We start from the raw sequence: 24,719 nt of genomic DNA, 5'->3' as shown, positions 1-24,719 counted from the left end.
CCGCTCTAAAAGTAGAGAGACAAGAATAAGGAACATGAGGAAACAAATTTATGTTCAAGGCACGTTGCTTGGTGTACACAACATAAACTCACTCTTCTCCTTCTTCGGGAGTTTCGCTGACCTCCATGTTTGTGCGTTCGGCTTCTGATGTCTCAATTTGTTTGAGATGTCAAGTCCGACTGGCCAGCGGCCGCACGACTACTGCCCTTCAGCGCCAATGGACCCCAAACATTGTTCAAGCTACCCGGCTTTCCTCTACTGATGCGGCGCCAGAACAACCGCCTCCAAGGAGGTCATCGCGAAGCTATAGACCATACAGAACATTCTATCCCGGCGGAGGAGTGAGGAGGCATCGCGGCGGTAGTGTTCGCGAAGCGTCGGCCCCTTTAGAAATCGATTCGTTAGGGAAGCCCTCCGAGGTTATCATTTTTCGAGACGCAAAACTAGGTCCCCGGAGGAAACGACCGTTCTCTGTTGAAAGTGACGAAAAATATCTCTCGGGGACAGATTTACTGGATTCAATCGAAGCGGAGAGGGGATTAGTAGGCGAAGATGGAGTCAGACGAAATATCGAGAGAAATCGTCCTCCAACATCTTCACGTCTTATCCCGAAAACGACATTTAACGAAATCCTGAAAAGCCTACAAGATGGGTTTACGTCAAGTCAGTTACTACAATATATCAACCTCTTTCCACCGCCACTCGATGAGACTCAGTCCGAGGGTGTCCGAGACAAGGAGAAGCCGGAAAAGAAAGAGGAGGCGCGAACCAAAATCCTGGAAATGTCTAATTGGACTCTCGGCGAAAGACCGTTTCTGAGTTATCCTTTCGATATTCCTACGGCTAGCGATGACTCTAAAACTAAAGCCGCGCTGGCAACGCGAATCCTTCGCAAGCTATGGAAAGTGGAGATCCGGGAAGAGATCGAATCTATAGGGGAACTCTATCTGCGACTACAGTCTTCGGATCTGGCAATGCTTCTGGGAGAACGTGGGTAATCACGCAAGGATTTGAACGCTAGGTTTCATACTGATGTCCTTTAGGTCGAGGCTACCTAAAGAAGTTTGCTGAAAGGAGAAACGCAAAGATCGACGTATCGCGCTCCGGTGGGCTCCTTCGAGTGACAGCAGACAAAGAAAATTCCCTGCTTGTAGCTCGAGATATTGAGACGACGCTGAAGAGAGTTCGCCAAATGGAGCTCGATCTCACTCCCTTGCAGTCGGTCCTCAAAAAGGACGAACCACTTGGGTATCACACCTTTTCTGAGTTAACAAAGAAAATGGTCAGCGAGATTACTGGAACTTTGATCGAAGATGTTCCAGGCACACAAAAGGTTCGAGCACGTTCAACTCCAAGGGATTGTTCATGGAAAATGTTAACACATTATAGCTCGATATCTACTATTTCGATTCCAACGCGAACGACGCAGATGACGCAAGACGGCTTCTTCTATCATCGGTACAATCTGATTTGAATTGTCAGCAGCAGCTTTTGTGGCATGGAAAGCATGAGCGATTGCGCGGCATTCTAGTGCCCGAACCACCGCACGTGAATTTGCCTTGGAATGATCGACAGAAAGTCTGGTCGAGATGGAGCTATGCAACTACGAAGGAAGAACCGGCCGCGGAAACGCAGGATGCGCAGACCCGACCACCTGGAGAAGATTTGATCCCAGAGACGATCGTTTCTAAGCTCGAAAAGACTCATGCGAGTGCACCTATACCTATAGGATCACAAACCCCTGAGAATGCCGACATCAAGTTTGATGACACATTAACTGAATCCTTTGAACAATCAAAGACCGGTCAAAATGCGACACAGCAAGAAAACTCGTTTTCGATTGCTAGATGGGAGAGCCAGATTACTCGAGAGACATTTGCTCTTATTGGAAAGATTATCCATGAAACTCCAAGATTAATTGACCCTCAACCATGCCCGGCAGAGAAAATATCAGAGACTGGTAGCGCACGCAGACCGCTTTCAGGCTCTTTCTTGGCCACCCAGAATCTCCTACAAGAGCTTAACGTAGGCATCCCACTTACGGCAGAATTTATCAAGATTCGCCTCATTCCCTCGCCATGGTCTGAGCGAGGTGGAAATCTCTTCCAAAACATCCCGTCCATCGAGATCGTGCTTTCCATTCCAGTCACGACAGAGCAGCCTCAAGTTCAGAGCATCAGGGCTATAATAGGAGAACGGGTCTCAGACCTTCTGCTGCCACAGCGGCCGGGAGATGCTCGATTCATTACCAGATCATATGTTGAACTGGCAAATCCTGGAACCGACAAGCAGTTTCAAAGGTTCCTCAATGAAAGCTCTCTCAATATTAGGGGCAAAGAACGGCTCCGCACGCCCTCAGCATTAACAGTCTCTCTTCCAAACTGGCTGATTCAAGACACCAACAGCGAGAAACGTTCAGAACCGGCGAGCACTCAGCAGACTGAGGTAGATTATTTATTTGGTGGACTAGACTACAGGGAGTCCATTCACTTCCCATTTGAAGGCTGGAATGCATCGTATACTAGCATTGAGGCCGGGAAGTTCGGCGGTCGACGCGGGGAGTTAAGACTCTCAATGGAAAAGAGTTCCGATATTCCCAGTGTTACGGATGCCGTAGAGCAAGAGCACACTGATATTTCTGCTTCAGCGGATCAGCCGGAGGCCACCGCAGTACCAGCTTTTGAAAAAGGCGCACAAGTTGTTCAGAATGATACCCATATAGACTTTGGAAGATTTGTCCAAGCAGCCTACTCCGCTGTCATCCTCTTTGACAAGGACTACAAGTATGAAGACCGACAGCCTGACACACAACATTTGTCACAGTCTGCCAATGGTACCGACGAAGAAATGGCAGAGAATAAGGAAGCACATCATGATGCTCAAATGGCTTCACCAACGGCTTAATCTGCCAAGGCATATAGTAGGCAGGCCGGACTGAGCTGAACTTCACGCTATATTTCGGCTTCAATCTCCAATCAGATTAGATAGATCGAATTTAATGAAATTTATTCCTGTAATGCCTTCTTGCTTTTAAGCTTAAAAGTTCTGCACCTCATTCCTCCCTATACTAGCCCAGTGAGCAACCTTAATGCTTTCATTTCTGTGCATCCTCCTTCATACCCGCCTGAATCCATTGCTTTGCCTTCTCAGCCTCGCGTGCAGCAGCAGCTTGATCCTTGATCTTTTCCTTGATCGTGTGTGGTGAAGGTACATGTCTACCCTTCTCAAATCCTGGGCGCGCTAGCAACTTCTCCTCCCAGGCTTTGAGGTGTGGAAACTCTTCAATGTCGACGCCGGCCCATCCCGCCGCGGCGACCCATCCCCAGTGTGCAATGTCGGCAATAGTACACCGGTCACCCACCAAGTACCCAGATTTTGACTTCTCCTTGAGATGCGTGTCCAAAACGCGGTAGAGACGGCGCGTCTCGTTCTGGTACCGGTTGATGCCATACTGAATCTTTTCCGGCGCGTAGCGATAGAAATGGTTTGCCTGGCCCTGCATTGGGCCTACGCCTGAGTTCATGAAAAAGAGCCAGTTGTTCACTTCATAGTCTTCCCTGGTCCCTGTCGGGTATGAGACTTTGTGGTCCTTGTCATATTGATCCACAAGATATTTCATAACAGAGCCACTCTCAAAAACGTTGATCTTCTGGCCATCAGTGAAAGTGTCAGTGATGGCAGGAATGCGCCCGTTTGGGTTAATTTCCAAGAACCATGGCTCCTTTTGTCTATTCGTGCTGATGCCAATGTTTTCGACACGGTATGGGAGACTAAATTGAGGGTTAGTTCCAGCCGAATCAAAGCATCATAGTTTGGTGGAAATTAAATACCCTAGCTCCTCCAGCAAAATGGAAACTATATGTGAATCAACCGTTAGCCCACGCATTTCGAAGGAAGATTATCCGAAAATAAAAGAAGAGGAAGATTTACTCTTAATCCCATTGGGCGTCTGAGCCGTGTAGAGTGTAATGTCGGAAGTCTTGCGGGTCGACATGGCGGACAAGATATGTTTACTTAGTTGAGTAGCGCGGCCAAGCATTCACAAAGCTAGCATGAAAGGAGCAGAACAGAGAGGATGTTTGGTCAGAGGAATCCAATTGTTATACACGGTGGTATTTATATTTAAGAAAAGAGCTACGTGTACAATTCCAAGTTGATCATTCATGCAGTTCCTTGCGAAGGTATCACGGATTACATACTCATGACCCTGCCATCGGATTTATAAGCACATTTCGCATGACGGAAGGAGGTTGCCCCGCAATGCGGAGTGTTTTGTCTATGATACTGATGACAATTGCTCTTAGCTTATAGAGCTTGTAGTAAAATCACACTCTGAGGTCTTCCAAACTCCTTAGATACACTTGACTAGGCAACGCACATATTATATATGATACATATCTGCGTTGTTGACTCATATTACAACCTAAGGTAGCTATGGTATAACTAATTCTGAGCTTTGGCTCTGTCGGCGGGCGTACTACGTAACTGGCCGATCCACTATTATCTAATCTATGATATTGATCTAATCAACAGGAGACCCCTATGCATAGCACAAATTTATCCAATTCATAATTTGACAAAATCGGTCACATGATTCGCGCACTTACTTTTTCTGCTTGAATTGTACTTGGCTCGATTGGGAATAGATTCACCATTTGTCGGAGACAACTTGAGAAGTGGCGGATCTTTCAACTATTCAGTGCAGCTTCATCTCGCGACATCCGTTGTTTTTCTAACCCGATATCTCGGCTGAGCCTTGTGAGCAAGATGTCGTGGCGTAATCAGGGTATGACAGGCTCGAACAACATCCCTCTCGGCAGTCGACGCCGTTTTGGTGATGATGAAGATGGCAATGGCCGACCTTCACCCGGCGCCGAGGTCGACGTGGCCCTGAAGCGCGGTCGGAGTCCAGTTAGATGTGAGTCCTCCTAGCTTCAATTTTTCTCTGTGAAAGAGCTGAAAATATACTAACACCTATCCAGCTGATCCGGTCGATGGCACAAAGAAGCGGAAGAAGAGAAACCGATGGGGTGATGCCCAGGAGAATAAGGCTGCTGGTCTGATGGGCTTGCCCACTATGATCATGGCCAACATGACCAACGAACAGCTGGAAGCATATACCTTGCACTTGCGTATCGAAGAGATTAGCCAGAAACTGCGCATCAACGATGTTGTTCCGGCGGATGGCCACAGGTAAGCGTTCATTCTCGCTCCTTCATATTCTCAATACTAATTTAAGCGTACCAGGTCTCCGTCACCTCCTCCGCAGTATGATAACTTTGGTCGTCGTGTCAATACGCGCGAGTACAGATATCGTAAGCGTTTGGAAGACGAGCGCCATAAGCTTATCGAGAAGGCTATGAAGGCGATCCCTAACTACCACCCGCCGTCTGACTACAGACGTCCTACTAAGACTCAGGAGAAGGTCTATGTGCCGGTCAACGATTATCCGGAAATTAACTTCAGTATGATTGCTAACCCTCAATTTCTAACCTCTAACCTCTCTAACCTTTTGCCCTCTGTTTTCTTATCTTTTTTCTTTTTTCCTTTTTGGGCAATGCATGCGGCATTCTTCGGAGGATGCGGCTGTGCTTTGTCACTAACCCGGTTGCTTTACTCACACATTGCTCTACTTGATTGACCTACAAAGACTAACACTTAGCTACTTCTTTCTTACTAAAGTTGGACTTCTTATCGGACCTCGTGGCAACACCCTTAAGAAGATGGAAACGGAGTCTGGTGCCAAGATTGCCATTCGTGGCAAAGGCTCCGTCAAAGAAGGAAAAGGACGTTCTGATGCTGCTCACACCAGCAACCAGGAAGAAGATCTGCATTGTCTGATCATGGCCGATACTGAAGAGAAGGTTAACAAAGCTAAAAAGTTGATTCATAATGTCGTTGAGACTGTGAGTAATCCTCCTTGGCGTCTCTTGTTATTTTCACTATGGGCATTCATCTAACCTGGTTCTAGGCCGCCTCGATTCCTGAAGGACAAAACGAGCTCAAGCGGAACCAGCTTCGTGAACTCGCGGCGCTCAACGGTACTCTGCGAGATGATGAGAATCAAGCTTGTCAGAACTGTGAGTACCTTTAATTCCCCCTTTGTATGCGAGAATTCCGGTTAATGTTTAATAGGCGGACAAATCGGACATCGCAAATACGATTGCCCCGAGCAGCGCAACTTCACTGCCAATATCATCTGTCGCGTCTGTGGAAATGCTGGTCACATGGCCAGGGATTGTCCTGACCGCCAGAGGGGCGCTAGCTGGCGCAACGATGACCGCGGCGGTCTTGGCCGTGCTCCTCCCGGTAGAGGTCTTGGTGATGCCGTTGATCGCGAGTACGAGGTAAGTCAAGACCCCAATATTTACTCATAAGCCGTGCAATGCATATTTACACTTTTCCTTTAGTCGCTCATGAATGAGCTGTCCGGCGGTGCGCCGCTCGAACCTGGTGCCGCCCAACAAGCCATCGAAGCTGGCCCTGGCGAACAGGAACAGGGCCCTGATGGCTATGGCCGAGATCGTGACCTCAAGCCCTGGCAACGTGGTCCAACTGGCGGGCCGGCCCCATGGCAGCGTCGTGATGATCGTGGTCCTCGCGACGATTACCGTGACGGAGGCTCCTCGCTTCCTCCATGGGCCGGCGGCAACCAAGGCAACAGGGGCGGAGATCACTACGGTGGCCATGGTGCATACGGCGCTCCTCCAGGTGGGGCTGCTCCATGGCAGCAGGCAGCTGCTGCACCTCCTCCGCCTCCTGGTGGCTCTGGTGGCTATGGCGGCTATGGCGGCTACAACTACGGTGGCTATGGCGATGCTGCAGCTGCGTACCAATCAGCTTCCATGGGGGCTCCGCCCGGACTTCCAGGTGCTCCAGGCGTGGGTGCTCCGCCTGGCTTAGGTGGAATGTATGCTGGATATGGCGCGCCTCCTGCACCGCCCGCGCCACCAGGTGGTAGCCCGCCGCCTCCTCCGCCCCCGCCGGGCGATATCCCCCCGCCTCCGGTAAGTGTCTATCTGAAAAAATAAATTCTTTTAAGAAGAACATTTGATACTAACACCTTTCAGCCTCCAAGCGACTTGCCTCCGCCACCACCTCCGCCAGGTGCCTAATTTCGAAATTCCAAGCCACGGTCGTCAGTAGACCCGCCTTTGACAGTAATTTTTTCAAAATGCTGCTTTTGTTTATTGTTCTCGTTCTCTTGATCATATCCTTCACGGGTATATGCTCCCATCAAATATGAAATGTATTAGGAAGCAAACCACTATACGGATGAAAGATTGGAGATTAGTGCTGCTCGAGCGTCTCTTTTCGAGATGGTAATATCAATCGCTCTCGGACATGACTGAAACCGTTTTCCGTGTGTTCTTTCTATTCCCAGCGATCTGGTATACCTGAGCTCCCGTAACATTTTCTTTCGAAACCCAATACGTCACATTTATATTTTCTATCGTAATCTTCCTTTGCTAGTGTCATTAACAATCGAGAATTCAAATTTAGCAATACAATAGTTCCTTGTACTGATTCTTATTCAATGACATCAAGTGCTCAGTAGAGTGATTATGATGCAATCGCTTGTACATTGATTCCGTGTGAGCTACAAGACCAATCAACCAATGATATGTACAATAGCGGCTTCGACCAAGCAACATCAGAAGTAAAGTAGGTAGATACAAGTCGCAATTCGAACACAAGTGGAGTTTAAAAGAGTACTACACATTACAAGAGTGGGATGAGATGAGATGAGCTAAACCACACCCGACCGAAAAAAAAAGGCACAGATAGGATAAGAGTGAAGGAGAATTAGAAAGCTACAGCTAACTATGTTTCACAAAATGTATGTTCAACGGGGCAAATTTTCAACAAGGGGGCGGGCAAGTGCGAATGGTGCGAGCGAGATGCCCGAGCCAAGTCATGCCAAGCCAAGCTAAATAGGTGATCAAGAAAGCCAAAAGACAAAGGCCGAAAGCAAGAACAAAAGAACTAAAAAGGAAAAGAAAAGGTAAAAATAAAAAGGGAGGTATAATATGTGCATTGACAGTAACGAACAATATGAATACGAACAAGAGCTTTAATAGACAGAAATAGACAAAAAAGGATACGGAAGAGATGCTGAATTGACATTGGGAAAAATTGGAGTAAAGGGTAGGGGGGAAGCAACGACACGACGATGCAGAATAAGGATCGGGATAAAAGAAAAGAATACAAAAGCCAAACGAAGGGAGCGAGAAGCAAAGAACGGGAAAGAGAGAAAGGGCGAAGAGAAGGAAAGGAAAGGAAAGGAGAACGATGTAGGGGCAAATCAACAAAATAAGTACAAAAGCTGAATCGGGTCAAAATCTGGAAACGCTCGTGTTATGTACGCTGACAAAAGGTCTCAGGGACGGGAAATGGGGCGCAAGGAGAAGGCGGGGAAGAAGAAAGGAGGAGAAAAGAAGAATTTAATATGGTGGCCGTCCGAGAGGGGCGGTCCACTTGGCGTCATTGACGCGCGCAGAGGTGGTGGGAACTTGAATTCCATTCAGGAGACCATCTAGATCGATGCCGAAACTGCCATCTGTTCCGCTCGAGGGACCTTTTCTTTTCGAGCTGCTCAGACTGTGGCGACGGGTTTTGTCTCCATTGACGGTATTGCTAGCTGTTGGGCTTCGGAGAGCACTGTTGATGAGGACGCCACCACCACCGCCGCCGCCGCCACTGGTCGTGCCGCTGCTGCGGCTGTGGCTCTTCTCGCGCTTGGGCGTCTTGGGGCTGGTTGTGCGACCAGCTTCATCGCTCTGTGAGGCGGTAGTGCCCGTAAGTGGAACGGCCGAACCGTCAGCCGTAACAGCAATATTTCCAGAGGACGGGCTGCGAATAATTTCACCAGGGTACGATCCCGGAAGCGAAAGTGATGGCGGCAGCGGCGGCACCGGAGGGACGACATCGGCGGTTGGATCGAATTGAACCTGTGCATCGTCGACAATTGCAGTGGCAAGACCACCACCGCTCAAGCGGCGAGCAGCAATGGAGCCTTCTCGGCTAGAGTGCCTCGAGTGTTCCCGGCGCGGCTCATTTGATGAGGTTGACGTCGAGCGCGGACGATCACTCGTGGGACGAGGAATCGCGGGCGTTTGGCTTGCATTCGCTTGATCCGCGGGCGCCACGTTTTTGGTAGTGGTAGGGGCGATATGCACAGCAGTAGACATGTTTTGGCCTGATGAGAGCTGGGACTCTGAGGAGCCTGCACTGACCATACTTTCGCTGCTGGCGTCATTGCTCATGTAATGATGTAGATCGTGCCGGGGCGAAGAAATGGCGCGAGTATCACCGGAAAGATAGCGTTTAAGTTCATCCACTCGCACCGTTGACAGTCTGCTAGAGCTGCTGATTGGTGTTGGGGGGTTCTCCTGAGCACTCGCCCGACGGAGTGCTGGACACCCACTACCAACAAGCCCGTACGCCATTGACGGAGGTCTGCTCTTGAGAAATGTCTGATGGCTGATGAGGCCCGCAAACTGATCAGGAGATCCCTTCTCCGTCCCACCATTGACGGTGAGAAAGTTGCGTGTAGCTGAACGGCTAGTGCCTGCGCGGGAGCCATTCAGAGAAAACGCCCGACTGTTTTCTTTCTCGATACTTTCAATGATGGCTTCTTGGCTCCATGTGGAGAGCATTCTTTCCTTAACCCTTGCAGGCAGTTCCCGCCGATCGGCAAAGTAGCTGCGAGACGCACTTACCGATGCGCGTCCGGGCGAGCTGGGTGGACTTGAGGGGGGTGAGGCTACAGACGCTGGGTACGCTGCGGCGATTAATTCAACGAGTGCCGGTCGATCATCAAACGGCTTAAGCGCTTCAGCATGAAGGACGTTCGGTGGGAGATTAAGCGCAGAAGCACCGTCTGTCCTTCTGCGAATTTGATCCAGCTGAAGAGCTGGTACCCTTATTTCGTCGAGCCATAATCCCTTATGTTTTCTTCGACTAATCTCATTGTGGATTTCCCTTCCGACCCAGGAAGTGTCCAAGTCGTATTTCTCTGTGATAGTCCACAGATAACCGTGCACCAGGCTGCCTAGCTTGACTTTGGCTGAGGGATTATCGATACTTTGGATCTCCTCCTGTAAGCGGAAAATCATCGGTAGACCGCTTTTGAGAGCGCAAATACCCAAATTTTCAAGCATTGACCAGAGCAAGAGATGGAGCACCAAATAATCTTCTTTTGTCCCATCAGCTCTTCTCGCCGACTCGTAGATTGCAAAGTGGAGAAGTTCCACAAAGCTAGTTCGATGCGCTTTTGGCGAGCGATCACGACGAGAGGCATTTGAAACTGCCCGTCTGGTAGTACCCAGCGAGCCTTCGGGATCAGGGTTTTCGGCTTTCTGCGCAGGTTTGGCCAGGGACGGTTCATTCAGAGCTTGGAGTTGCGCCTTGTCCACTTCGAATTTCATCCAAGTATTCAAAGCATCCACATACGCTCTCTGGACCTTGACATCGCTGTCCCGCAGCAGCCACTGCGTGCCATCCCAAACGTTTGCTCTGACTTTGTTTCTTCCGATCCCGGATGCACCTGCGGCAGAGGTGCGTAGATTTGCAGTGACCAAGATCTCCTTGACAGCTTGAAGTGCTGTCAATCGGGCCGTCCCAAAAGAGAAAAAGTCATCCGTATTTGGTTTTTCTTGCAGATTAGAAGAATTCGAGATGGCGTTAGCTGCAGCGGTAGGATTGGTGATTGCAGATACGACATTGATCACCGTGGATGCAGAATTGGGCTTCAATCGTGCCAACAATGCCGAAATCATATCGGATATCTGATCAGTATAATAAACATGCGTTGCCAAATCCCCGATGCACTTTTGTAGCTTGGCTAAGAGCTCAATTCGCAGTGGAGATGCTGAGCAGATAACATCAGATTTCTCTCCCGTAGAGAAACCAGGGGCTGAGGGACCTTGGCGCGGAGCGTTTCCGGAGACTTTTTCTGATCCAAGCTCATCCATTGGTTGAACAGGAGGTACATTCTCAAAACCTCTCCCGCCTAGTTGAAGAACGAGTTGAATATGGTGTATCAGACCCAGTAGAACATCCATGACGCTGAGCCCAATGAGGTTGACTTTGGAGCTCAGCAACCAGCCCACCAAAGTCGCCAATATAATTTGACGTTCAAAATCGTCCTCCGCGACGGGACTCTTGACCATGCTCTCCATAGCTGTTACAAGAATCACAAAACGGTCTTGGACAGGAGTCCATTTTGCAATCATCTCAATCAAGGTAGTGCCCCATCCTCTGAAGCTTCGTGAACTTTGAGGTACTGAATCTTCTTTATGTGTGCTGCTTGAAGATGCTTTGCCAACGATAAACTTCAAGGTAGCATCGGTGGCAGCGCGAACCTGCACCCTATTGTTGACTGTGAAAATCTGCTTAAGACTCTGAAGAGCTAAGACCCCAACTTCTGCCTCAGCTTCCTTGTCGGCATCGGCGGCAGTTCCGGAAGCGACGGCAACGTTCGCATCTGTCTGATCTGCTGTTCTCACAGTCGCAACACTCATTCTGCGCCTGACTGCTTGGTCCTTGTCTGTCTGCTCTTGTGCTTGCTCTCGCTGGTCCAACGCGATTAAATATTCGTCATTGTCAGACCACAAGTTTCGGAGGATCACAGGCATGATAGTACGTCCGAATTGTCTTCCAGCATCTACGGCAAGACCTTCTGAGGATGTCAGAGTCTTGATTGCTCTCAGTCCAACGTTTCGCCATCTGATAGCAAGTGGTGCACTTATTGGCCCTTTTGTTTCGGACGGAGGGTGGTCGGCTGCGAAACTAGCGTACGAAGCAATCAAGTCTTGGAATTGATTGTTATACTCTTGATCTGCGCCAAGAGTGGCAGCATCCTGATGCAGACATAGAGCCTCGAGTGTGGGGAGCGAGTCTTCCACGAGCGTAATGTCTTTGGACCCCACTATACTGCTCAAGATTCGAAGGACCGAAGAAGCAAAAAGAGACAGGTCCCGGGGAGACTTTTCGATTAACGCATGAAGAATTTGCAATGTAATTTGTACATTTCTGTAAAGACAATTAGTGAACTTCATTGTAAGCAATCTCCGGCCATCACGTCTAAGCGCAGATTTGCTCCAGTCTGCATAGGAAGGCACATCAGGGTCGAAATTGGCAGTGATTAAGATACACATACGCGATGCGGCCTCTCCAGAGGTCACTAGCCGTTCTCTTTTCAAGAAAAACGCCAACTTTCTGAACCTTGCTGCGTCTGGTGCTCGCATAATACAACAAATAGCTCAGTTCACTCGAGTTGGGCTTGACTTCGGCTGCATTCTTTTGCAGCTTAGGATAGCATTTTAGCACCAGGACTTGATGCTTTGGTCGGCATTTCTGGCGAACGGCGTTCATTTGTGCAGCGGACAGAAAGCAATCGCCAGCGGTTGATTGCAATTGGAGTTGAGTCCGCTAGGGGCAGAGCGGACGTTAAAGCAGGACAGCGCGATGACACTGGCCCTATCATGGAGCTGGAACAAAGAATCTCTGCCAAGTTCCTTTGGCAAATCAGTAATAGAGAAAGGGTTGAGTCGACGTCCAGAGAGTTCAAAGGAAAATCAGAGGGTAAGTGGCAGTCTCTCTGACTTCATAGGAGTAAGCACTTCTGATACGGTCCCGGAACGGGTGCCACTCCTAAGGCAAATACCACTATACCTGCTCTCTCCGGACTCTTGGCGACCGTACGCGCCAGTTTAGACTTCTAGCCGTTTTCACCTACGTCAAAACTCAATTCGGCCGCGCACCATTTTATCTCACATGTATCACTTCATTAAAGACCAAATAGACTTCTCCCAGAAGGCGACGCGCTGTTGCATAGCAACCTCGATTTTACATGTCCTCTTCTACTGCGCCAGGGGCAGAACCATTTTACTTGGCATGTCTCAACTACAACCGCGACACGTGACCCTAATGGGACATCGCGAAATTACTCCAGGGGTGAAACTGACCTACGACAACCAGAAAAATAAATTGCGATGCTGCTTGCGTCATGTTGCAGAATAGAATCTGTTTCAGGAACCGATCAAAACATCACTTAACGATATCACATTGAAAAATATGAAATGCCCAAACTACTTCTCGATTTTTAAACTAGAATTCTACGAAGCTAGTAGAGCAATCCCATTCCATAAATCGTCAATTCCCATAGACATAAGAAAAAGAAATCGTAATCTTTGCGCTTCTCATATGATCGAAGACGAGATGCAGAAGAGGGAAAGAAACAAATGACCCTTAGCAGAAATCAATAGGTCGACAGCGAATGTGGACCATGATCCTCATAACCTGGTAGAAACAAAGACTGTCTAAATACCGGCCGACAAAACCATTGTCCGCAAACACCACATACTTTTTGATTTCGTATCAAGAACCCATTTATTTCTTGCCGGCAACCTTGGCAGCGGCCTTGGTGACCTTGCCGGCCTTGTCGACCTTCTCGACGGCCTTGATGACACCGACGGCGACGGTCTGGCGCATGTCACGGACGGCGAAACGACCGAGAGGGGGGTACTCGGTGAAAGGCTCAACGCACATGGGCTTGGAGGGAATCATCTTGACGATGGCAGCGTCACCAGACTTGATGAACTTGGGGTTGTTCTCCATAGACTTTCCGGTACGGCGGTCAATCTTCTCAAGGAGCTCGCCGAACTTGCAAGCAATGTGAGCAGTGTGGCAGTCCAAGACAGGAGCGTAACCAGCACCGATCTGGCCGGGGTGGTTAAGGACGATGACCTGGGCGTTGAAAGACTCGCAGCCCTTGGGGGGGTCGTTCTTGGAGTCACCGGCAACGTTGCCACGACGGATTTCCTTGACGGAAACGTTCTTGACGTTGAAGCCGACGTTGTCACCGGGGACACCCTCAACGAGCTGCTCGTGGTGCATCTCAACGGACTTGACCTCAGTGGTGACACCAGCGGGGGCGAAGGTAACGACCATGCCGGCCTTGATGGTACCGGTCTCGACACGGCCGACGGGAACAGTGCCAATACCACCGATCTTGTAGACATCCTGGAGGGGAAGACGGAGGGGCTTGTCGGTGGGACGGCTGGGGGGGTCGATGTTGTCGACAGCCTCAAGGAGGGTCTTACCAGTGGCCTTGCCAGCCTTGGTCTCCTTCTCCCAACCCTTGTACCAGGGGCAGTTGGTGGAGGGCTCAATCATGTTGTCACCGTTGAAACCGGAGATGGGGACGAAAGGAACGTTCTTGGGGTTGTAGCCGACCTTCTTGATGAAGTTGGTCGTCTCACGGATGATTTCCTTGTAACGCTCCTCAGACCACTTGGTGGTGTCCATCTTGTTGATGGCGACGATGAGCTGCTTGACACCGAGGGTGTAGGCGAGCAGAGCGTGCTCACGGGTCTGGCCATCCTTGGAGATACCAGCCTCGAACTCACCAGTACCGGCAGCAATGATGAGAATAGCGCAGTCGGCCTGGGAGGTACCAGTGATCATGTTCTTGATGAAGTCACGGTGACCGGGGGCGTCTGGGGAAATAGTTAGCATTTGTTTCAGCTACTCTTTGAAGACCGTAAATCTTACCAATGACAGTGACATTGTACTTGGGGGTCTCGAACTTCCAGAGAGCAATGTCGATGGTGATACCACGCTCACGCTCGGACTTGAGCTTGTCAAGAACCCACGCGTACTTGAAGGAACCCTTGCCCAACTCGGCGGCTTCCTGTTGAATGCATTAGTTATCACTTATCGTAAAATGGTGGTCCAAATCTCCCTCGAAGACTGCGTTCATTGCGTAGGGAAGAGTGTGACTGCCTCGCTAAGCGACCGAGCACGGTCGCAATCCAATTTTGGGTTAAAGCGAGAACATGCCCCTCCCCCACTACCATGTGCAGTTGAAAGAGAGTACTGATAAATTAACGTACCTTCTCGAACTTCTCAATGGTACGCTTGTCAATACCACCGCACTTGTAGATCAAGTGACCTGTGACAATGTATAAGTTGATGCGTCTTCAAACTTATGCGAAAATTTGTATCTTACCGGTAGTGGTCGACTTTCCGGAGTCGACGTGGCCGATGACGACGACGTTGATATGAGTCTTTTCCTTACTGGATATCAGAGTCAGTAGATGTTCTTCATATCGATCCGAGATGTTTATGGTCATCGACCATGTCCATCGTCAGGATACAGAATATGTCGAATGGTTGGACTTACCCCATGGTGAATGTGTTTCGTGAAAAATGTGATAGAAGAGTCTAGAGACTGTTCAGAAAGCTTGCACAGGGACTACGGCAGAACGCGTGGAGGTGCTATGATCCGTCAGTCTCGAAGTCCAAAGTTATATATCGAGAAGGAAGCCTTACTGTGCGACAAAGAGCAGAAAGAGAAGAGTTTTCGTGGTGAGGCGGGCTTATAAGAGAGACAGAGGATGAGAGGCGAGGAGCAAGGTGGGCTTTTTTCAGCTAAGCGAGCAAATCACCCCTCCTCAGCCGGGACTAGCCCCACCTTGGCTTTCAAAATCTTCGATATCGGTTGGTTTTGGGCCCTAGTAAGAACCTAGCGAACTCCCTTTCGTGGCAATTCGTTGTCCCCCTCCATGATTGTCATCCCACCAGTACCTAACATATTTTCTTCCACTGGGCGGTCAAGGTTTAGTGGTCTCGAAAATTCATGTACCCCTCACCAAATTTTTCTATGACTTAGCGTGAGTCAAAAGAATTTGATGCCAGTCATGCTAATCAGTCACTGTACCCACCACTTCACAAGATGCCCTTGTCCACTCGCATTAGCAGCTCTGGGAATGTGAAAAACCTAGGGCTCGATCGTTTCCATAAGCGCCTGCCCGTGTCAATTTTTAGGCCCCTCTTTTTTTTCCTCAGTCCCGCCACCTTGTCCGTGCTTCTCGCACTCAGCGGGGCATCCAAAAACGGACGTCAAAAGCGCTTCGCAGCTTAAGGCACCAAGCAGAGTGGTACCCTACTGGTACATGATGTCAGGTCTCCGCTTCTACGTCTACAGATTGCTGTGCGCCCGCATACCACGTATCAACGTACCTGTCCACAGACGAATTCGACTGTGGACAGGGTGGACCGCTGTGGGTTTGAGGCTCAAACCTAGCCACATTTAGTCGATAAAGGGCCTACCCTGATCCCACAACGGCTGCAAGTGAACTGATTGTAATGTAACTACCGAGTACATGCATCTATGACGGCGCCAGGGTGCCCCGGACGTGACACGCACGATGAAGTGTGCAAACTGATAAGTTTTTCACACGCATGAAATTGAAAGACACTGAGCAAAAAGAAAATTTCCTGACTGGAATAGCGATTTGATATTTGTTCCTGAATGTACGCAATGTATCTGAATGCTTCATCCTAGTAATTAAGTTGAATGTTTAAACTTGGGAAATTTTGTTATGTATGACCTCAGAGTGTGTGAGATCTGCCGCCACTTTTTTGCTAGCGATCGGCGTTAGAAGGAAGATCCGAATGAAAGGCTTTGGACTGCAATTTAGTACGGCTTTCAGAGGCCGAGTGCGTTTCCATGGTGATTCGCCCGAAATTATTTCGGTCTCACCGCCAAGGATACCAATAGACGCAGTCACGGATACGACCTGCTTGGATCAACGAACATTCCACAATTTTCTCATAATTAATAATTGAATACTTGACTTTCTTTTATGCGAAACGGTAAGCAGATAGATTAAGAAAGGACAAACTCATTCTAGCAGCGGGAAAGCGCCCATTAATAGGCCAAATATTCGACTTCCATTGGCACAAGACTACGGCAACCAAATTAGCGGGGGGACCTTTCAATACTTTTCCCCATGTCTGCGGAGATAAGAACATATGCGGATTTGTTCTGAGACTTCATTGGCTGATCAATTGCCGTTCTGTCAAATCTCTTGCTTCTAGAAATATAGTCCTGGTAAAGTAGGAAAATTAAATTGAACTTGTCGCTTTTGTGTAGCATATTTGCACGATAGTACCGAGAGATCTGTTAAGCGTTGAAGGATGCGAACTATTTTGACTGTATACACGATATGCATCTCCCGGCGCCTAAGTCGCTGCCAACGGTGAAACAATAGCTAAGGTAGTTGATAATGTCAACAACATAGAAATGCTGCCTAACGAGGTACCTCTGTCGTAGCTAATACGGCAACAAAATTATAGTAACTACGATATTAAATGATATTATTCAAACAAGACTCCAAAATAAAAGGGTAAACGCCTGGATCAGCCAAATATTTCCAGACACTGGGAAAATTTAGCCAAGGTGTCACGCAGCTTTGTGACTCAGATTGACTCAGAGTTCGATAGTACTTACCATAGCATGTGCTTCTGCGATGACGGCAGCAGAAGGCAAATCAACATGAAAGCAAAAATAGAAAAGCATGACTCACGATAAGTGGCTGAGTCCTCTGTTTATACTGCTGAGGTATTATGCGAGGAGGCGTAGGGTTTTGACGCTGTCCATCGATCTACATGCGACCACCACCAGCACGTGATATGAATGAGTCTTTGGTTGATAGCATCTTTGAAGATTCAGACTTGCCAATCGCTGAACGCATGAAAAACTTTCTATTATAGTTCTTTGGTCATTCATAATCGGTCTAGACAAAGTTCAACGGAATAATGGATTATCTTCAACCTCATGTCCACATCTATCCTGCTCAACAGCTACGTCACCCAAGAAGCAGCTCTTTATCGCAGTATCCCAAAATCATCCAACAAAATTATTGGCTGAAGAGCAAAATTGATCTAAGAACAAATTTTCGTTAGGTGAAATACCCTATGAGAATTTTATATAAACAATTCTTTAACTAGGCATTTTTCTCAAAGAATGACAGCAGCTACATCGACAATAATTATACGAGATGCGGGTATAAATAGGCCACGGTGCTTATCGTCTTGTCACCTCAAACCAGGCTCTACTTGAAATCGAGCTTCTCTTACTGATTTGATGGGAACCGTGATATAGCAGTCAAGCATTAGCTTGTGGTCAAGAGCCCGTCCGAAATCCCCATATCACGATGCGTGCATTATCAAGATTGAGACAGCGAATCGCAGTGTGTCCGGAACAAGTTTTATCTGCCTGAGCAATAAAGCCCGCGGAAGAGAGCATCAACGTCGTTAAAGCAACATGACATTCGTTCTATATCATTATCCGAGTACATTCTTCGTATCTTCCTCAGCATCAAGCAATCCAAGGTTACGTATTGATCCGGGTTTGGGAGCATCCTCTCTCGGATGTGCCGCTTGAGCTTTTCGATAGGCGACCTGTAGAGCTCTGACTCTTGCAGCCTGTATTTGCAGGAGACTCGTTAGGAATTGGTCATCCGGATGTATATTTAAACCACAGGAAGCCCAAGGCTCTAGGAAATTGGTGATGCTTACCTCCTTCTTGTGATGTAGACATTCGTAGTAATCCTCTAAAGCTGGTACACACTTTTTCTTCCCGGAGTCGTCCTCGGCCGTTGTATTGACAACATAACAAGCAAGAAGATCTTGCCAAAAGGGAAAGCAGCGGGAAGGACCTAATGTTATATAAAGATCGATCAGTGATTGTTGTGAATAGTGGAGCAGACCTCACGGTTCAGCTCGCAATTATGGGGTTCAGAGGAGTGTTTTCGGTGAATGCAGGAGACAGGAAATATGACAATGAAGGGTCTTCGCAATAACATGGTCTACATACCGCCATTGAGACCGTATCCGGAAGCCATATCAGAGGAAGTGTAACGGACAGACCTGCGTATTCCGTTGGGCGGCAGCAGGTGGAGACGTGATCCAGTCCCATATGGGGTTGCCGAGGCATGGGGGTTAGCTGCGGGCTTTAGCGAGACAGCCGCCGACTCAACCCCAATTTCGACACTGGTCTGAACTGGAGAACCGGAGGGCAATAATTAGAGCTAAAAGCGCATCGCGGTCGTTGCTACACATACACCTCTGACGCGTGAAATCCTCCCAGCACGCGCAATTGGTGCCTTTTAATTATCGAACTGCATTCGCTACCTTTCTCCTCGTAATTGCTTCTGGGCGTGGCCGTCAATTTCATCTCCGCATGAATACCGCGGGATCTCCGGGTTTTGTCCTGCTAGAGACGACCACGATACAACAATTCTTACGGTTGAAACCAGTAATATACATTATGTACCACTATGACCGGCACTCTTCGTAGGATTGTGCAGCGCGTAATTTTCACCAAACTCTTGTCATGAACCCAAGGTTTACGTATGCAGACGGTAGTAACTATCATTTCCTGCGCATTATTCTGAATGAGCGAGAGCAACTGCCTCATTGCTCTACTGATGGTTCGGTATCTTACCGCTTAACTAGCGCAGTAGAATACCAAAATTAAAGTACCCCCACAGGTGCAAGCCCCCTCGCCGGGTTCCTTTCCCCACAATGAGGCTGCGTCACTTGACCGGCTAGTCTGCAGGGCCAAGATACCAAATGCGGTAAGTGACTGCTCCTTCCAGCATCATTGCCAGAACCACCTCTCGGACCTCTTCCCGAGGTTCATATCCCGGGGCTATACCAGCTGGAGCTTCTAACCAGCGAGCATAATCTAGGGCATTGCTCACAAATTTACATAAGATATAAAGCGTATATTTATCATGCGTTGATGCCCCTCACTTCTACTTTCACTGGAGCTCAGAATCAGAACTTCTGAGCCGATAGCCGCAATGCGCTTGCACGTCCCTGCAGTAATATTTTACGTTACCTTGCTAGCAAGCTTCATGGAAGCCTCTGTATTGCATCCACCTGTCTTGCCTCTTATTGTACGAAATCCGTATCTAAGCACATGGTTGAATGATGCTCGAAATCCGCCGTGGAATAAATGGCCCATGTTTTGGACTGGTCAAGAGGTATGTGTTAGGCTTGTGCCGCTTTGAGTGATAATATCCATGATTTCTGAGCTTTTGTATTATCTCTGGTCGATTGGATGTGTTTTCTTGAAATTCCCTCAAAAAACAATTTCTGATCTTGGATATAGATTGGATTCTCGGTGTTAGCATCTGTGCCTGATACGGATAAGGTCTATCCACTGCTTGGAAGGCCACATGATTCTCTAAGAAAAGATGACGTGTAAGGCGAAACATCTCTCTATATGGTAAATTTTGAATGACTGATCATGCTAGCTATAACGTTTCTTTTCCTATCTATAAGGGTGCCACATACGATGCGTCTACCACGAATTTGACATATCTAATCCCTGCTCCTTCGAACAAGTCTCGTGATAGTGTGCCTGTTGAGATCGTTCTATCTTTTCTGTCACCGGTAACTCCAACATCAACACTTCGTCAATCTATTCCTGCTGCGTATCTCGGTGTTCATGTCCAAGGAAACTTCAATGTCAATTTGTATATTGACGTCAACGGGCAGTGGGTTAGCGGGGATAGAGGAAGTCGAATCACATGGCAGCTATTGCAGACTAATCTGGGCGACTCAGAACACTCGTTGAAGACTTGGCAGGTACAGCGTGAAACTGAACAACTCTTGACGGAATATAGAGATCAGGCAGAATGGGGCGCCTTACATTTCACAGGACCCGCGGTATGTATATACATGCAGCCGACATGTACCTTTTTAATTCATTATTTTATTCTGATTCCCCGTGGATACAGAATGTACGCCATGAAGCTGGAACCTCGGCGCTCCTGAGACAAAGGTTCTCAAGGACCGGCACATTGCAGGACGCCATTGATGATTCCTTTCGCAGTATCATGGACGAAGAGCCCGTCTTTGCTTTTTCGAAATCATTCAAGTTAAACACTAGCTCTGCTGAGTCTGGTGCGAACAAGGAGCACGTTCTTTTCACACTATCTCATATTCAGGATCCTGTGGTCCAATTTGCTTCTGCCCGTGGCTTAACTTACATGCGCCCGCTATGGAAGTCTTGGTTCGCTTCCGTACAGAGTCTTATTACGTTTCACTACTTTGACTTCCGGAACGCTTTTAATTTGGCTGCCAACTACTCCCAACAGCTGGCAAAGGACGCGTATAAATCTGGCTCCGACAAATATGTGGATATAGTCGCTCTTTCTGCTCGTCAAACTCTAGGTGCGACGACATTCGCCGGGACGCGCGAGGATCCCATATTATTCCTCAAGGAAATTTCTTCGAATGGAAACTTTCAAACGATAGATGTCATCTTTCCGTCCTTCCCTTTCTTCCTGTACACCAACCCCAGATGGCTCGCGTATCTTCTTGAGCCTCTCATCGAGCATATGCTGAGCGGCCAATATCCGAACAAATACGCAATGCATGATCTAGGATACCATTTTCCAAATGCTACGGGCCATCCGGATGGCAGAGATGAGTACATGCCAGTCGAAGAGTGCGGAAATATTCTCATTATGGGACTTGCTTTGGTAAACTCACTCCGATATAATGTGGATTCGGACGCGGGGTCTCCATGGGCTGCACTGGGAAAGAATGCTTTTGTCGATCCCACTGCAAACGGTATTTTCTCCCTACAACAGTTGGAAGAGAGAGACGGGATAGAAGGCCTTGACGGCAAATGGGGTGGGGGTGCCACGGGCATCGAGGAAGCAAAACAGTGGGTCACCCGCAGCTACAAGCTTTGGAAACAGTGGACTGGTTACCTCGTCGAATTCTCTCTGGAGCCGCATAGGCAATGTAAGTCGAGTCTGGACCTTCTTCACAATTTACTCTAACCCACAGCCTGCAGTGTCAACTGATGATTTCGCCGGATGGCTTGCACTCCAAACCAACCTTGCCCTCAAAGGCATCATTGGTATCAAAGCAATGAGCGATCTGGCTGACATCGCTGGTATTAAGCCTGATGCAAAAGAGTACAAGGTAGGGATTTACTACTCATTTAGTAAACATACCTCTTTGCTAAATTTACTTGTAGAACATTTCGGATGCCTACATCAAAAAATGGCAAGAATATGCTATCTCACGCGATGGTACCCACGCGAAACTAGCCTACGACTGGTACGGATCGTGGACCACCCTCTACAATCTCTTTGCAGACGCCCTCCTCTGTTTCCATCTTCCATCGGAGTCCCAAGGCATCGTCTCCGCAGCAGACGAGGGCCAGAAGCCGATCAAGCCGTCTCCAGAAAAAAATGAGTCGAGCGACCATTTCATTCCAAACCACATCTACAAGATCCAAAGTGATTGGTATCACGCAGTGCGCCAGCGATATGGACTTCCTCTTGACAACCGACACCTCTACACCAAGAGTGACTGGGAATTCTTTGCCGCCGCCGTCACCAGTAACAAGGTCAGAGGAGAAATCTTGGATAGTGTAGCTCTTTGGGTCAACGAAACTTCAACCGGTACATATTATCTCTCTTTTCTTTCGTTATGATATATTATTTGTGAGAAATACTAAGTGATCTTCACAGATCGTCCTATGACCGACTTGTACGATACGGAGGGAACCGGCGGCTTTCCTGGCCCCAACTTTTTCGCTCGCCCAGTTGTCGGCGGCCATTTTGCGTTTCTGGCTCTTGAAAGAGCATGTGGCGGCAAAGTCATGGCGGGGCTGAGCTTCCTTGATGAAGGAGAACGAAAAAGTCCAGCGAGACGTCCAGCGTCGCAAGGTAAAAGTGATGTCAATAAGAAGCCAGGCGAAGAATCCTTTCTCAACGAGGAGCTTTGAGCCTTGAAAATTCGGTAGTTTGTAGTTGTATGTCAACTGTAATCCATACGCTCATGGTCTCACTGGTATCATACGTATGATTTCACTACTACTGCAGATTCTATTATCAAATTTATTGGAGGAATAAGAGTATATATATGAGTTTTGCATTCGTCTAATAATCATCGGTCATCCGTTTCGTTCCCTTTCGTTCCCTTTCGTTCCCTTTCGTCAATGTTAACTACAACAAAAGCCAAAAACAAAATCAACGAGAGAACTCTTTCTTCCTCCAAGTCAATAATCAATGTGGTTTCCCCTCCTTTACTACTTCAAACTGAAGCTGTGCGCGCTGTAAAAACTCCCTTAAGCTTTCCCCTTCCCCTTTTCCCAGTGGTCCGACGCCGCTAACAATGTAATTCCCCATGAACGCCTTTCGCGCCTCTTCCATGTTTGTCCACATCATCTTCTAAGCTGTTCTAATCTTCTTCGCACCTCCCTTCTTCATTCTCAAACCTTTGGCCAAAAGACCCCGACGCTTCTCCTTGTTCAAGCAAGGGGACAATTGGTGCTTCAAGGAAGAAACAGACGAGCTCCGCGGAGATGAGGGCATAAAGCGCCGCTTCTTCTGCGGTTCCTCCTCTGAGGCGTTGGGGATAGTAGTAGGCGTCAAAACAGGCCAATGCTTCATCGAGCCCAGTTTCTTGACATTATTCTTAAGCAAGTCCTCCTGGGTAGACACTTGCATTACCTTTGTTGGCGACCCGACCTTCTGCGCGAATGTGCGAATGGGGGGACTGAAAATGGCACCTGGAGGCGGGACCAGCTGAATGTTACTCGGCATAGCAGGCCAGAGCGATGCGTTCAAATTCTCATCAGTCATCTTCATTGAGTGTGAGGTGCCTCCAAATTGGAATTCATGATCTCCATGGAATGCGGAGTGCATGCCAATGGGAGAACTGGCCGGCGCTTCGTCAGTACCCAGCATGCTACTTTTCTCGCTGGAAAGGTAAGATTTGTCGGACGCCCAGTCGTCGACACCATATTCAGCACCATAGATGTTTAAGCTTCTAAGGGAACTTGAGAGAGAAGCGGAGGGTGATCCGAAACCAGATTTGCGAGAAGTATCAGATCTGCTCGATGCTTCCGAGATGAGATCAAAATCAGGCAAATGGTCTGTTTGCGAATCATACAAAAGTTACAATCAGCTCTATTATGAAAATGTTACATGCTTGAGAAAAGGTTCAGGTTGCTTACCCCATGCGCCAAAATGGTAGCTAAACGCGGCAAAAGACTGACTGCTGGGGCTGCTAAGTGGGAAACTGTCCAAGACCAGGGCATGGCCGTGGGTAATGCCGCCACCATTCAGGAAACTACGTCCGCGTCAGAAATCAACTCAAGTTCTATATCGACATGATTTGAGAAGGGTAGATAAGGTATGCCACGATGAGCTGAAAGATACCAGAGACAGATCAACTTACTGATTCTCATGAATACTAAAGTCTTCGCTATCAGAGCTTCTCGCATCCTCGCGCGAAAAGAATTCGTCGCGGCCCCTTTTCATGGTGTTGGGAGCATGAGGGATTCTCATGAAGCGCTCTGAGCGCGTGCGATCATTGTTGTTGCCAACCGAGAACACGCTCTTTTTAATATCGCGCTGGCTGATTCTGCCGTTTGCGGGTTTGGAGGTGAACATTTTGACTCGATATTCTTTCTTTTCTTCAAAAAAATGCTGAAGATCTTGTATTGGCTTCACTTGAAGCGCTCTGTTGCAGATTTAAGGCGCCAACTGTGTGGACCTTCGCGATTGTCTAGTGTCTTTGAGTTAACATAACGAAAACTGAGGTGCTTTAAGAAGTTCCTCACCTTGATAGAGCTGAGAAAAGCGCGTATTTGTCTCTTTGAGCTTTGCTATACGCAGTTTCGTGAAGTGAGAAGGGAAGAAAGAGATGAGAGCTTCGTCGCAAAGTGACTTGAAGCAAGCTCTTGATTCTTGAAAGCTTCGATGAAACGGATTCTTGGTCAAGGTAGTTCCTGCGTTAGTTCAGGGCTGAGAAACGCGTATATCTTGCCAAGATGAGAATATGATCAAGTGTTCCTTGTGAGATTCGTGCGGCAAATGCGTTTGAGA

At 48.2% G+C, this 24,719-nt stretch overlaps 9 protein-coding genes across 9 annotated transcripts; 4 read left to right on the top strand and 5 right to left on the bottom strand.

The window, feature by feature from the left end:
- Positions 1-125: 125 nt before the first annotated feature.
- L228DRAFT_261382 (hypothetical protein) lies at positions 126-2,988 on the top strand (the record flags this gene model as incomplete). Its single annotated transcript, XM_018334330.1, has 3 exons — positions 126-990; positions 1,044-1,333; positions 1,390-2,988. 3 exons carry the CDS (start codon positions 126-128, stop codon positions 2,902-2,904), a joined length of 2,670 nt encoding a protein of 889 aa, XP_018187728.1. The 3' UTR covers positions 2,905-2,988.
- A 106-nt stretch (positions 2,989-3,094) lies between these two features.
- On the bottom strand, positions 3,095-3,994 carry L228DRAFT_239176 (glutathione S-transferase II; the record flags this gene model as incomplete). Its single annotated transcript, XM_018331120.1, has 3 exons — positions 3,095-3,770; positions 3,831-3,855; positions 3,931-3,994. 3 exons carry the CDS (start codon positions 3,992-3,994, stop codon positions 3,095-3,097), a joined length of 765 nt encoding a protein of 254 aa, XP_018187727.1.
- A 1,074-nt stretch (positions 3,995-5,068) lies between these two features.
- On the top strand, positions 5,069-6,242 carry L228DRAFT_198278 (eukaryotic type KH-domain (KH-domain type I); the record flags this gene model as incomplete). Its single annotated transcript, XM_018329619.1, has 5 exons — positions 5,069-5,193; positions 5,248-5,465; positions 5,683-5,906; positions 5,972-6,080; positions 6,136-6,242. Coding segments are annotated over 5 exons (783 nt in total), but the record flags the coding sequence as incomplete, so codon positions are not given.
- A 166-nt stretch (positions 6,243-6,408) lies between these two features.
- Positions 6,409-7,490, top strand: L228DRAFT_247795 (hypothetical protein). The gene is made up of 2 exons (XM_018332722.1): positions 6,409-7,007; positions 7,071-7,490. The coding sequence occupies exons 1-2, from the start codon at positions 6,417-6,419 to the stop codon at positions 7,113-7,115; spliced, it is 636 nt and encodes a 211-aa protein (XP_018187725.1). The 5' UTR covers positions 6,409-6,416; the 3' UTR covers positions 7,116-7,490.
- A 566-nt stretch (positions 7,491-8,056) lies between these two features.
- On the bottom strand, positions 8,057-12,629 carry L228DRAFT_147771 (hypothetical protein). Its single transcript, XM_018329247.1, has 2 exons — positions 12,164-12,629; positions 8,057-12,036 (listed from the first exon to the last, which is right to left on the bottom strand). The coding sequence occupies exons 1-2, from the start codon at positions 12,376-12,378 to the stop codon at positions 8,445-8,447; spliced, it is 3,807 nt and encodes a 1,268-aa protein (XP_018187724.1). The 5' UTR covers positions 12,379-12,629; the 3' UTR covers positions 8,057-8,444.
- Positions 12,630-13,142: 513 nt separating this feature from the next.
- L228DRAFT_247793 (elongation factor 1-alpha) lies at positions 13,143-15,251 on the bottom strand. Its single transcript, XM_018332721.1, has 5 exons — positions 15,191-15,251; positions 15,017-15,084; positions 14,901-14,959; positions 14,560-14,698; positions 13,143-14,504 (listed from the first exon to the last, which is right to left on the bottom strand). The coding sequence occupies exons 1-5, from the start codon at positions 15,193-15,195 to the stop codon at positions 13,396-13,398; spliced, it is 1,380 nt and encodes a 459-aa protein (XP_018187723.1). The 5' UTR covers positions 15,196-15,251; the 3' UTR covers positions 13,143-13,395.
- Positions 15,252-18,138: 2,887 nt separating this feature from the next.
- Positions 18,139-18,698, bottom strand: L228DRAFT_268653 (hypothetical protein; the record flags this gene model as incomplete). Its single annotated transcript, XM_018335175.1, has 3 exons — positions 18,139-18,279; positions 18,373-18,512; positions 18,671-18,698. 3 exons carry the CDS (start codon positions 18,696-18,698, stop codon positions 18,139-18,141), a joined length of 309 nt encoding a protein of 102 aa, XP_018187722.1.
- A 772-nt stretch (positions 18,699-19,470) lies between these two features.
- On the top strand, positions 19,471-22,911 carry L228DRAFT_230509 (glutaminase A). Its single transcript, XM_018330539.1, has 7 exons — positions 19,471-19,844; positions 19,973-20,064; positions 20,118-20,532; positions 20,604-21,618; positions 21,671-21,801; positions 21,857-22,286; positions 22,356-22,911. The coding sequence occupies exons 1-7, from the start codon at positions 19,662-19,664 to the stop codon at positions 22,610-22,612; spliced, it is 2,523 nt and encodes an 840-aa protein (XP_018187721.1). The 5' UTR covers positions 19,471-19,661; the 3' UTR covers positions 22,613-22,911.
- A 146-nt stretch (positions 22,912-23,057) lies between these two features.
- Positions 23,058-24,284, bottom strand: L228DRAFT_239170 (hypothetical protein; the record flags this gene model as incomplete). The annotated part of the gene is made up of 3 exons (XM_018331119.1): positions 23,058-23,764; positions 23,846-23,961; positions 24,070-24,284. The coding sequence occupies 3 exons, from the start codon at positions 24,282-24,284 to the stop codon at positions 23,058-23,060; spliced, it is 1,038 nt and encodes a 345-aa protein (XP_018187720.1).
- Between the last annotated feature and the right edge of the window lie 435 nt (positions 24,285-24,719).

This window comes from Xylona heveae (assembly GCF_001619985.1).
Source record: "Xylona heveae TC161 unplaced genomic scaffold L228scaffold_6, whole genome shotgun sequence".
Taxonomy (NCBI): domain Eukaryota; kingdom Fungi; phylum Ascomycota; class Xylonomycetes; order Xylonales; family Xylonaceae; genus Xylona; species Xylona heveae.
This window is presented reverse-complemented; position numbering and strand designations above follow the sequence as displayed.

Excerpts from the sequence above, each read along its gene's own strand:
- L228DRAFT_247795 (XM_018332722.1), top strand. The coding sequence starts at position 6,417 with ATGAATGAGCTGTCCGGCGGTGCGCCGCTCGAACCTGGTGCCGCCCAA. Across the intron at positions 7,008-7,070 it reads GCGATATCCCCCCGCCTCCG|CCTCCAAGCGACTTGCCTCC; the intron begins GTAAGTGTCTAT and ends AACACCTTTCAG.
- L228DRAFT_147771 (XM_018329247.1), bottom strand. The coding sequence starts at position 12,378 with ATGAACGCCGTTCGCCAGAAATGCCGACCAAAGCATCAAGTCCTGGTG. Across the intron at positions 12,037-12,163 it reads CTCTGGAGAGGCCGCATCGC|AAATGTACAAATTACATTGC; the intron begins GTATGTGTATCT and ends TTGTCTTTACAG.
- L228DRAFT_247793 (XM_018332721.1), bottom strand. Across the intron at positions 14,960-15,016 it reads CGGAAAGTCGACCACTACCG|GTCACTTGATCTACAAGTGC; the intron begins GTAAGATACAAA and ends ACATTGTCACAG. Across the intron at positions 14,699-14,900 it reads CCATTGAGAAGTTCGAGAAG|GAAGCCGCCGAGTTGGGCAA; the intron begins GTACGTTAATTT and ends TGCATTCAACAG.
- L228DRAFT_230509 (XM_018330539.1), top strand. The coding sequence starts at position 19,662 with ATGCGCTTGCACGTCCCTGCAGTAATATTTTACGTTACCTTGCTAGCA. Across the intron at positions 19,845-19,972 it reads TGTTTTGGACTGGTCAAGAG|ATTGGATTCTCGGTGTTAGC; the intron begins GTATGTGTTAGG and ends TCTTGGATATAG. Across the intron at positions 20,065-20,117 it reads TCTCTAAGAAAAGATGACGT|CTATAACGTTTCTTTTCCTA; the intron begins GTAAGGCGAAAC and ends TGATCATGCTAG.